Source organism: Equus quagga, chromosome 4, assembly GCF_021613505.1.
Source record: "Equus quagga isolate Etosha38 chromosome 4, UCLA_HA_Equagga_1.0, whole genome shotgun sequence".
In the NCBI taxonomy this organism is placed as follows: domain Eukaryota; kingdom Metazoa; phylum Chordata; class Mammalia; order Perissodactyla; family Equidae; genus Equus; species Equus quagga.
Window position 1 is genome coordinate 117,905,793 of NC_060270.1, and position 13,213 is coordinate 117,919,005.

General features: G+C 37.5%; 1 protein-coding gene across 9 annotated transcripts in view; it reads right to left on the bottom strand.

Annotated features, from left to right (window-relative positions):
* Positions 1-13,213, bottom strand: part of ZNF385B (zinc finger protein 385B) — a 385,907-nt gene that overhangs the window by 74,284 nt on the left and 298,410 nt on the right. For 7 of the 9 annotated variants that reach the window (XM_046659661.1, XM_046659659.1, XM_046659662.1 and 4 more), the window contains one exon: positions 7,509-7,651. In XM_046659661.1, coding sequence (XP_046515617.1) covers positions 7,509-7,651 — 143 coding nt within the window. Of the gene's footprint in view, positions 1-7,508; positions 7,652-10,397; positions 10,419-11,192; positions 11,215-13,213 lie in introns of those variants that run through there. The other 2 variants (XM_046659665.1, XM_046659667.1) reach the window with 2 other exon arrangements.

The window sequence follows — 13,213 nt, forward strand, 5'->3', positions numbered from 1 at the left end:
TTTTCACTATAACCCCTCCTTAGCACACTGACTGGCACATGTAGACGTTCAGAAAGTGGTTGTGAATAAATGCCTTTTCCTAGACACCCTGAACAAAGTTTCATTAGGGAGAGCGAACACATATGACCACACATTATATCAATGTGCATGTATACATATATATATATATATATATCATACAAATAATATCTACATCTTCTAAAGGGGTTTCAAGAGTGAGTAGAGAAAAGGGGAGATTTGAACACAAAGTCTTTAGCAGATACATCTTAAGACTTTAGAATGAGGCAAGGGACATGAGTTAAATTTGAAAAGGACATGTTTGTAGTTTGAAGAGGAGATGGAGACAATAGTCACTATGTAGTTTTTTCCTCCCAGTGGTCATGTTAACATAATTTTTCTCTGTGTCATATTTAACAGAGATGTAAAAACTTCTAGGCAGGAAGCTATGCTTAAATATTTGTACAGAATCTTCTTTAGTTTTGAACCACATTTCAAAGATTTCCTATAATCACTTTTTCTAATGATCTAAGGAATGTTCTGTTGACTTATCTAAGTCTGATAGAAGGCCATCCTCCTCTTCCTCTTCGAGTAAATTTGAGTAACCATGGAAAATTTCAATTTGGCATATTTCAGTACTATACATTTCTCTAGAACAACAAAACAATATGACGTATCAATATATTTTAAGCATATCACAAAAATAAAAATTCAACAATTTTCTCTTTTTTATTTGACTGGGATAAATGTGTCATTTCAAGTAGCTGGACATACTAGTATCCTAGGAAATATGGAATGTATAATTTTTTTTTTTAAGGAAGATTAGCCCTGAGCTAACTGCTGCCAATCCTCCTCTTTTTGCTGAGGAAGACTGGCCCTGAGCTAACATCCGTGCCCATCTTCCTCCTCTTTATATATGGGATGACTACCACAGCATGGTTTTTTTTTGCCAAGCGTTGCCACATCCACACCCGAGATCTGAACTGGCGATCCCCTGGCCAACGAGAAGCGGAATGTGTGAATTTAACTGCTGCGCCACTGAGCCAGCCCCTGGAATGTATAATTTTTTAATGACAGCAAAGCTTTACTAGAGAAAAAAGAAGACTCAAATGGCAAAAATTCACATTTGAGTTGCATCGGAAGAGGTAAAGTGTTTTATTTAAATCAACGAAAAATTCAAATAAAAGAAAAGTATGTATCCAAATATTTAAATAAAGACTTCATTAAAGAGGTAAAGGTATTAAAGGCAGGAAAAAACTGAAATGTTCTAGCTTCCTTCCTTCAGATTTCCTTAAAATAGCACCTCATGAGAAATATGCCATGAATTAACAGCAAAATAAACATGATTTTGATTCCTAATTTCTTTATTTTGGACCTCCTTGATAAATGTATTATTTCTTCTACAAGAAATATTCATTGATATTGCCAAATTATGCATGACCCAGAATCTCAAAGAGCAGAGAATCATAAAATAAATGGTAAATATATAGATCATTTCACATTTCGTCTGGATGACTCAAAGAATCATGCAGGGATTTGGGACTTCATATTTTAGAAATAATCTTTATTCCATTCCACATATTTGTTCAAGTGTCAGGAAAAAAATAATTTCAAGGTAAGCAGTAAAAATCAGATTATTTTCCATGAAAATAAGATCTTTAAGCCTCTTGCCATAAAGCAGCAGTGACTTCCATTGTATTTATGCTTTCCTGGAGCAGCTGCAAAAAATGGCAGGACTCATAAAGACATTTGGAATAAATAAGCATGGAAAACACCTGTCAATCAGCAAAGAAACCAACAGGTGACTTCGGTCTTCAGGCAGCTCTTGATTGGAACGTTAGCTCTGGAGAGGCACACAAATAGATCTGTGCATGTACCCAAACTGTGTCTGTAAAAAGAAACCTGACCTATTTATCATCACATACAACATATAGGTGCTTATGTGTCTTAGTCAACTCAGGCAGCTATAACAAAATGCCATAGACTGGGTGGCTTCAACAACAGAACTTTATTTTATCAAAGTCCTGGAGGCCAGGAGTTTGAGATCAGGGTGCCAGCATGGTCAGGGTCTGCTGAGAGCTCTTCCTGGCTTGCTAGTGGCTCCCTTCTCACCCTGTCTTCACATGGTGGAGAGAAGGAAAGCTCCCCAGGGTCTCTTCTTATAAAGGTACCAATCTCATTATTAGGACCCCACCCTCATGACCTCATTTAACCCTAATTACCTCTCAAAGGCCCCATCTCTAAATACCATCACACCGGTATCAGGGCTTCAATACCTGAATGTGGGGAGGAGGACACAGACTTTCAGTCCATAACAGTATACGTGTGGATATGTCTTCTAATTGAACTTATTTTATCATATTAAGTTGATACTAACCATCATGATAAGTATGCAATTTATTTCAATTCTGAACAATTGTCAATTTCTGAAGAAGTCTCTTCTTAAGAAGAATTAAACACCAAGTATTATTTGGGTTGAACAAAGATAAAAATTGGAGAAACAATTGTGTATATTTTGGCAGCTACCAAAACATTATGTACAATAATTAAAGGATGATCATGGAGCATTTGACAAATTTAAATAAAGTGAATAACAAAATAATGAAAATAGCTCTACTGGGATACAAAAATATTCACTCTTTTTGTCCTTTCTTGAACACTATAAAGTTCAGTAACTATTTCCACTTTGCCTATGTTTTTTATTATCTTGTCTTTTCTAATCTATTTATTCTATTTCCTCTATGTTTCTTGGGCAGTAGGGTAATTTTGTTTTATTTATTTTGTTTATCCTCTTCTCCAAACCCAGTACTCTTTAGCGCATATATTATGTTTTCAATAAAATTCAGTAACTAGTGACTTTGTCTTTTAACTAAATCTTCTTAAGACTAGAGCCGAGGACAAGGAATGTAGCAGACACTTGCAAAGTTTCCACACTGCCCACCCAGAGAAAGACGGAACTATAGAGGAAAGCTTATAACTAATTATTACCTTTAGATTAAAAAAGGATGATGGTTTTTTGGAAAATAAATATAAAAGTAAACACCCGGGCTCATCACCTCGTACACAGAAGGGGCTCAGAAATGTTGATATTCCCTTGGTGGGATAGAGGAGCATGAACATTGCAAACCAAGGAACTGGAGCCCTTTCCTCTGTCTCTTTTCCCTTCCTCCCTTCCTTCCTTCAAAAAAGTTTTATTAAGCACCTGTGCCAGACACCAAGCATACAAAGATGAACAATATATAGCCTCTGTCCTCAAGGGTCTGACATTCTAATGAAGACCAATAAACCAGTAATTAGACTGTGGTGTGACAACTGCTATAATGGAGGTAATCTTGGAGCACTTTGGAAATATAGAGGACAGCCTCTTAATTCAGACTTGAAGAGTCACAGAAGACTTCCTGTGAAGGAGATGACATGTATGTTGAGCCCTGAATGACAAATAGTTGAAGGTGGGGAAGTGAGCATTAGTGGGTAGCCAGTCAGAGAAGCCTGTTAAGCGTTAGATATAAAGATTGAGATCTTTAAAAATTTACGTTTTGGTTTGCACAGTCTTTCACCTGCAAGTGGCTCAGAACAGCCCCTCTGTAAAGTACAACTGCTAAAGTACAGAGTTAACATCATCGTTCTCCAGACACGCATCCTTGACAAAGAGCTCACCATAAATTATCAGGATCCAAACTCCATCTTCCTTAGCATGTCTCTCCATAACTCTGCTTGTACTGTATCTCAAATTATTTGCTTATTCTTCACATGTAAACATGGAGAGAGATTTTGTCACTTGTGGAGTATAAGGCAAGACAGCCACTAAATGAATGCTGTGAGGCCTGTCTCTTCCTTGCATCAATTTGGTATAGAACAGGCACCTATTCTATTTTGCAATAAGACAGAATCCCATTTCATTCTTGCTATGTTTTTGACATAACGTTATCATAGTCCACTATAAAAACAAGAGGAAACTATTAATTTATATATGTGTTTTTAAATCCACTTAAAGAAAATAGCAAAACTTCGAACTTCGGAAACTTTCAGCTATGGTCTCCATGTATAGTGCTATCATTCTTCTCATAACAATTATGAGTTGAAATATTTCTTATATTTACTAATAACATCCCTGGTTAAAAATAAAAAGTGATTATAGGGGCTGGCCTGGTGGTGTAGTGGTTGGGTTTGCGTGCTCTGCTTTGGCAGCCCAGGTTAGTGGGTTCAGATCCTGTGTGTGGACCTACACACCACTCACCAAGTCATGCTCTGGTGGCATCTCACACACAAAATAGAGAAAGATTGGCACAGATGTTGGCTCAGGGACAATCTTCCTCAAGCAAAAAAAGAGGAATATTGGCAACAGATGTTAGCTCATGGCCAATCTTCCTCACCAAAAAAAAAAAAAAAAGTGATTACAGTAGCATTCACCTTGGTTTTCAAAGAACAAGAGGGCTACTGAGTAGAATATACTTTTAAAATTTGCTAACAAGAATTATAACTGTTTTTACAATATATTCTGCTTCATAAATATTGTTTGTAGAGGCCTATTTTACACATTCAAAAAATCCTTTCCTCTTTCTAGTTAATGATTCTGCTGAAAATTGTCTACCGTGCTTCCAGAAAAAAGCACAAAAGATTTCTGATTGAGCTTTGTTCACACTAAATGAGGTGGGAGGTGACGTGGACCAAAAGAGACAAGGACACAGATGAGCCAGAACATCAGCTTCGAAGTCAGAAGATTCTAATTCAAGTCTCAGTTCTTCTTTTACTCTCTTTCTTCCCCTAGACAATAGGAATAATAATTATGGTCTACTAAAATGTTCAAGGTCTGAGTCCTTTGAAGGACGTAAAACATCACAAATATACAATCATATAGTGTAATTATTATTAGTGATATAAAAATGTTTTCGCAGGAAAATGTGAACAACGACCTTTTTGAAATCGCCCTAGGAAATCCATTGGGTGAGTTGGACACTTGAATGGCAAAGCCTAAGGGAAAAGGATTAGAGCAATTATAACTGCAACTCAGTGAAAAACCATAGGTAACCCCAGGATCCTACAAACTCGTTTGTTTACAAGATAAATGAATTCATCTTGAAAGTGTTAGAAGTTCAAAGTTTTGCTATTTTCTTTAAGTGGATTTAAAAATATATATATAAATAAAGTAATGGTTTCCTCTTGTTTTTATATTGGACTATGATAATGTTACATCAGAAACATAGCACAAATGAAATGGGATTCCAATGAAATGAAATGTCATATTCCAAAACAGAAGAGGTGCCTGTTTTGGTTTACATAGACTTTTACCTGTAAATTTATAGATGAAAGAGGAGCCCACTTGCAATGACTTTAATTTTTAACACACTACCAGAAAGGCTCTCTGTCCAATAAGTGCCTTGGCAATAACAGAGAGAGAGTAAATGATTATTTTTTAATGTAGTTCTTTGCTATATTCTTCACCTTAACCAAAAACTGTTTTCATTTGAAAATTACAAGTTTATTTTCTTCCAAGAAGGAAAAAAAATGAAGTTCATTATTAGAATTATTCTTTGGGTTTTCTCAAATATGTCATAACGTTAACTGCTATGTATAATAAACAAAAAGGTAAGTTAGTATGTCTGTCAGCTCGACACATTAATAAGCCATTATGAAACCATATTTTTATCTTAAAAAATCCTTATAAAAATAATCTTTCTTTTTTTGTTTTACAGCCTTTAAGAACAGAGAGGTATATGTAGGATAGTTTGATAATTGAAAAAAGTAACTTAGAGACTAGTGCTAATCAGGTGATGCAGTTGTGAAAAGACAAGTGTGATCGGGTTCCTATTAGGTCTGTATACTTCTAGAAGGGGGCAGGAAGGATGCATACCAGGTGCTGAGGACACTTTCCTCTTGCAAAGGGAATAGGCACGATGCAGGGGAAGGGAACAGTAACTTTCACATTTTGCTTTGAATGTTAACGTTTTATTTGAATCTTTGAAATAAGTATCTATGTATTACTGGTGTTAAAAGAAAATACAGAGAGGTGAACCACAGTAGGAGCCATTTATGCCTACCCACATCATCAATGCTACTTCCCGACTGTGCCTAGACTTCTGCAGTGGCTACAAACGCTGTCTTCCAAATGCACATTAATCAAAATACAAATATCTAGTAAATGTTTTACGGAGTATGTCTTAATTCAATTATGTTTGAAATGTATCACCCGTGTTTCAATAGAGGATACTATAGACTTGAGTTCAAGCTCCCGGATGTGGCATAATGTGGTGCTTTGGGGCGGTCACTGCTGATGGATTCATGTGACCAGGACAGGTGTGATTTATCTTACTGAGCTGCTCCACCACACTAGAAAGGATGCTCACCTTTTGAGACTTTTTTTTTTTTTTTCAGCTATCTGACTTGTCTCTGAAAAACCCAAAGAAGACAAAAACACTCGATTGTTTGCTCACTAAGACCAGTGCTCTTTAAAAAGTTGCCTGATCCCCTATCCCTAATTACCTTACAATGCTCAGCCACAGCAGAAGGCCTGTCAGCGTATTTTATTCACAATCCTTGAGGGAAAATCCTCTTGCTGTTTTCATTTCATACAGAAGAGAAGTTTGCAAAAGGAAACATTTGGCAGTCCTTCAGATGCTCATTGTCTGACGGTGTTAATAATGCAACTATTTTTCTTGATTATGGCAGCTTCTATAATGCTGTACCATTCATGCAGACCAGCATGCCCCAACTGACTGTATTTATTGACTGAACAGATAATTTATGCAATCACCTGAACTGTTTATCCTTTTCTCTTGCTATAAGCTTAGAATTTGGCTACGGACTGATTTTATGCTGAATTCTATTGTTGAAAGATGTCACGCTCCACTTGGCCCACCTAAAAAATGTCTTTCATTCAGATAAAAGAAGGTCAGCTGACCTGAATGAAGAACATTGGTAATTATAGGTAATTCACTAATATTTGCCCTATGTTTTAAAGGGAATGTCAAAGTATCATGCAGACAATTCATATGTAGATTTTAAAATAAGGTTTTTTTTTTTTTTAACTAATAGAGTCAGATTCACATAATCCACAATAGCCTCCAAATAAAAATTCTGTTTGTGTAGGAGTCTTTATCTAAAATATCTCCCAAAGAAAACTGTACCAGGGAGATAAAGTGGATACTTTTTACTTTCTAGTAGTAGGGGAAAATCAAGGTGACTTGATGCCTCTAAATTGTGTTCTTGAGCATGTGAACAGCACCCCGGAAATGGCGTGGGTTCTCAAGCCACTGAAAAGTCTATCAAAACTGTACAAAGCAACAGGCGAGAAGTCACCTGTGGAAATATTTGTAAAGTAAACATGCTGGCTATTGTTTGGACTAACTCCCGTGGGTGAGGCATTATCTTCCACAACACAGCTAAGCAGTGTAACCAATATACAGTGTAAAATTACATACTTTGAAAACAGACTACATCGATTGCCTATCCACAACTGTAATGAAAAAAGAGATTGAGGAGGACACAAATAAAACAAAAATGCATTTACTCACTGTGTTAAAATTTGGAAAGAGCCCAACAGCAGAACTACTGTCCACTGGAAAAGACATAAATGGTTTGATGTCCAGTGAAGGCTGCATCATCAGGGTAGGTGTGCGCACAAGAGCAGGAAGGGTAGTGGTGTGGCATGTACTGCCTGCCAAGAACAAAACAAAAATGAATTCAATCTCTCACTCACATCCATCTCCCTCCCCAACCTGTGGGGCAAAAACAAGATGGCTGAGCTGCAATCTGCAAGCAAGAGTGTTACACTGGAAGTAAGCAAATGGCACAGGAGGAGAAAATACAGTTATAAACGGTGTTCTTTCTCATTGTCCAAGACCGTGATGCAGAATGCTTCCCTACGTATGGCAAGGGCCAAGGGCTGCTCAGACTCGGCCTGGATACATAGGACACAGATCCTGTTGGCAGAATGAGATCATCCTGTTGTCCAAATATTGCCTCTCACTAGCCAAACATATAGGAGAGAGGAAGGGAGGAGCCTCTTGAAGCCAGATGTTCTTTACTATTCAGAGGCATTGAATGGCTAGTAGGCATGGTTTATGCAAATCAGAGATAATTATAGGGTTTTTACAAGGAGAAGAAAACTTGAACTCTTATAGTTACTGTCTGCTCCCATGAAAGTTATGATTCAAACAAGTTGTACTCTGAAAAAACAAACTGAGAGTTGCCCTTACTTGGAGGGAAAAAGGCAATCCAGACATTGGATAGTAAAAGAATCAAAAGGGGTGATTACAGCCTGGGTGGGGGTAAGGTTTTGGGGGACAGGGAGGAGCTGGGACCGAAACTCAAACTTTTGTCTTCAACTTTTATTTCTAATGAGCCTTGTGTTATTTTAGCAGCTCTCCCTTTTAATAATCATATGAGCTGTCATCTCTTTAGAGAGCTGGTTTACTCCATGTGTAGGCGAGTACAGCACTCCTCTGCAGGAGCGAGCATTCTTCGTTAGCCTGTTGCCCCCACGGACTGCAGATAAGTAACTGCTGGCACAGGTGGCTCTCTGGAAGGCAGGCTCTGGTGTGCCTTTTTTTATTTTTTAATATAACAGCTTTATTGAGACATAATTCACATATCAACAATTCACCCAGTTAAAGAGTACAATTCAATGATTTATAACATAGTCACAGAGTCATACAACCATCACCACAATCAACTTTAGAAGATTTTCATGATGCCTAAAAGAAACTCCAAATCATTAGCAATCACTCCCCATTTCCTCCCAACACCCTCAGCTCCTGGAAACCACTAATTCACTTTCCCTCTCTATAAATTGTCTATTCTGGACATTTCGTTTAAATGAAATCATACAGTATGAAGTCTTTTGTGACTGTCTTCTTTCACTCAGCCCAATGTTTTCAAAGTTCATCCATGTTGTAGCACGTATCAGAACTTTATTCCTTTTTAAAGCTGAGTAATATTCCATTGTAGACGTACCAGTTTTTGCTTATTCATTCATCAGTTGCTGGGCATTTGAGTTGTTTCTACTTTTTTGGCTATTATGAATAATGCTGCTATGAAGATTTCTTCATAAGTTTTTGTGTGTATTTACATTTTCGGTTCTCTTAGCTGTATCCCGAAGAGTGGTATTGGGGATTGTTGGTTCCTATGGTAATCATATGGTTTAACCTCTTGAGAACTTCCAGACTGTTTTCCAAAACAGCCGAACTATTTTACATTACCACTAGCAGTGTGTGAGCGTTCCAATTTTTCCTGGCATGCCAATATAGGACCACACATAATTATAGGCCTAAAATCTCCTTCTGACTTCAAGGAGGAATGAACAGTATGGGAAAATGCTCCAACTTTCAAATTTTCCACAGATGTTCTTACTTGGTGTCCTAGAATAATTAAAATTCCTATTTCAATGATATTTTTTTGGTAATGAATTTCCTTAATAAACTTTACATCATATTTCAAAACATTCCAGAACATTATTGGCAATAGTGTTTAATGAACTGTCGTACCTCATTTACATTGATCCTAAAACCAGAAAAATAGAGAAAGGGTCTGAAGCGTTTGTCTGTAATGGCAAGTCTTCAGGTCAGCCCCATCCGTTAGAGATACACATAGAGAAGGACTCAGCAAAAAGAGAATCAGCCAAAAGTATAGATCAAACAGCCAGTTTTTTCTCATGCCAAAGTAAACACTCTGCTCTCAGGCTAGCATTCACATAACCACCCTGTATTGAATTACACATTATTCTTCTAATTAGGTAACATTACATTCACTGCTAACTTCAGAGCTTGTAGATCCAAGATGACGTATTATATCAATGTGTCCAACAGTGCAGAGGCACTCATTGAAATATTTATTTTAAAAGTTTACTTTAAAATTTTAGTTTCAGGTAGTTCTTATATTAGACCAATGGTCTTTTACAATTTACAATTATTATTGTTAAAAATCTAGAGTATAAAAAGTATACAGAATTAGTCTACTTAAAGCTGCCTGATAAACAAATGTATACTTATTTTGCCATTGTGGGTCTCCCAAAGGGAAGCAAAATTCTTTCTCTAACCCCAGAGTGGTGGTTCTGATAACACTGTGTAATACATGGCCCCAGAAGGCCTGGTGAGAGTCACTTTGTACTAACAAACTCAAATCAAATAGAATGCAACATGGAACTTAACAAACAGATTGCTCCATCGACAAAGGTCAGAATGCACAACGATCTAACCTTATCCAATCAAATCTCCACGCTAATAAAGACAAGGCTGGAGAACTACTTAGCTGCCACAATTCATTAGCATAAAAAACTTAGCAGCTGCTTACCATTTCATTAGCATTTTAATGACAGACAATTTGCCATGTTAAACACAGATTGTTTTAAAGTACTGGTAGATCTTCTGAATAAATATAAACTAGGCTTTCAACAATTTCCTCACCTCAACCTTCCTGTTTTCACTTTTAAAACCTGATTTTGAATATTGCTTCACCAAGACTGATTGCTTCAAAGGAAGTTTTTGCAAACGGGAAATGAAGACGGATAAAGTGCATTTTTTGCGCAGGTTGGTTCTTGCTTTGATCCCTCTGTCACCTTACTTCAGATTTTGCTGCTGCTGGGAAGCATTTCTCCTCACCTAGGGATGCCTGAAAGTCAGTGGGAGATACAAGCAGAAATTTGGCCAAAATGCATTGAGCCTGCAAGTAAATGCTTAATTTCTCTAAAACCCAAGGACTCGCTGAGGAAAAAAAAGGTTGAAAATGTAACAAGCAGGTATTTCAACACAAAGCATGTTAAATACATATGTAATATATGCTTTACATTGCTATTCTCATAGGACGGGACCAACTTTTGTCTTTTGTATGAACTATCTGGCAATATTATGTAAGACACCTCCCATACGTAGTTCAGTTTCAAACATAGGATATAATCTTGCATATATCATAAGCAACCAAGTCATAATAGGGCTCCACCTTATTTGATAATAAGGCTTTTTATATCACTTGATATGTATATATTTATCAAACTCCCTGTACTAAAATTAAATACACACACACAAGCACGCATGCCCCCAACGATCTAACAGGCACCATTCTTACCATGGAAATTCCATATCTACATACAGTCTCCCATAAGAAAGCAATTAACCCTCTCCCACAAATTTCATTTTGATGGTAAAAACCAAATTGTATTCATCTGGAGTTATGAAAGCAATAAAATGTGAAAGACAACTCACCACTATGATCATCAAGAAAACTGTTATTTCAGCCAACTGCCTCTGTAACATAATAGGTGCTTTATTATGTCAATGGATTATGTCATAATCCTTCACAATAAAACCTCATTTAAGGACCAGGTGACACTTGAAATTATTGCCTTAGTTTTTGACCTTTAGAAATATAAGCTTGCTGGCCTATTTAGGTTATAGCTTTGAGGCGTTCTAGTGGCTCTTCTTTATGTCCGATAACACAAACAAACAAAACACCTTATTCTTTAAAAGGAGAGTATGCCAAAGTCACGGAAAATCTGCATGGAGAAGCATTTGCAGAAGGAGATAAAATATCTATATATCCTATATCTTGAGGAAGTAGTTTCTTCTTATGCCATTATTATGTATGTCTGCTTTAGTGAGTATTGAAATAAAAAACTTAACGTATTATAAAAATCTATTAGATGGAGACAATATCAATTATACAACTCACGAAGATTTCTTTAAAGAAATTAAAATGAGTGGCATTTCGGATTTTCCAAACTCAGGTTTCTCTTTTTATTGCTTTCCCATCTTTGCTTCCCCTTATACTGACTAACTTTCCCTCTTGCCATGACAATTGTCAAGCAGCATCTCCTTCACTCCTTGTGCAAGATGACATGAGTGAAGCCATATTAAAACAGAGCCAGAGCTGCCATTCCAGAGGAATTGCCTTGCACATCTTGTTTTCTTTATTTTCCAAACTGGACCAAACCGCCACCATTTCAAGAAGTCAGTAAGAACAAGAATATCCCATCTGCAAGGACCAATGAACTTGGACTTTGCTGATGACCTGATTCCTAACCAATTGATGAAGTACAAGTCTAGCCTTTTGCCTGATGACCAAACATCAGGCCAATCTATGAAGTACGAACCTAGCCTTACCATATCTAGCACCAATGAACTCTTCTTTAATGCAACTTGCTTCATCCTCCCTTTTCCCCAAGAAAAACCTAAGCCCTTCTCTTGTAATCAGGATGCTATTTGGGTTTCTACCTGAATCTGTGTGTCCCGAATTGCAAATTCTTTGATCCCAAATAAATGCTTTGTTTCTTAAACTAGTTTCTGTTTTTGTAGGCTGACATGTGGGGCCTTCAGAAAGTGGGACCTGAAGCGATCTCACCTTCCCAGACGGGCGTCCCCTGGAAACGGATTCAGTACAAACACGAGCCCCCTTGTGTGCTTAGACGCTTCCACAGACAGCCAACTCCTCCGATTCTGGGACCTGTTCAGGCTTGATCTCCCTCTCTTTGGTTGAGGTCAGTGCCTTTTTTTGGGGGATGGGGGAGGTGAGTGCCCAGGAGACTACTGTCTCAGTGCCCACATGATGGCCCTTACCTTGGTGGTGGTGGTGGGGATCTCCCTTAGCAGTTTTCCCTGGCCAGTGAGTGCTCTAACCAAATTAAGAGATTTCCCTATTGTCATTTTTGTTTGTGTGCTTTTCTTTACCAGGTGACTTCCATTTTCTAAAATTCCTCCAGAAGTTCCTCGCACGGGAACTCCAGCTGGTTTTATATTTAAAACTATGGTCCTTCTTCTTGTAAATTTCTGTCCCAGTAGACCAGTAATACTAAAGATAATTTAAAATTACAGTGGCCATTTTGAGGCTCCTTTGAGTTTCCAAAACTTGTCTTTTTGTGCACTAGATTTGAGAACTATGGAGCAGACAAATTACATGCAATCTTTAATTTCTAAAGAGTCAGGCACACCTCCTTCCAGCACACTTGCTTAAAACTATGGTCTCGGAAGCTGTAAATATTTACAAAGAACAGCAAAATCTTAATAAGCTTTTTTTGTGTCCTGAGAGCTTGGCTTGGTAACCATCAGTTTGGGGACTGCAAAATAGGGTTGGATAGAAATGCGGGTTGCACCCCATTTGTGGTCAGTTACAGCTGGACGGAAATGTGAGTTAACTCCATTTGCAGCTAGGGTCCTACCAAACTGCCACCAGCCTCAGGGGAATTACATTGGCCATTAGAAGGAACATTCCAATTAGATAAGATCACTTA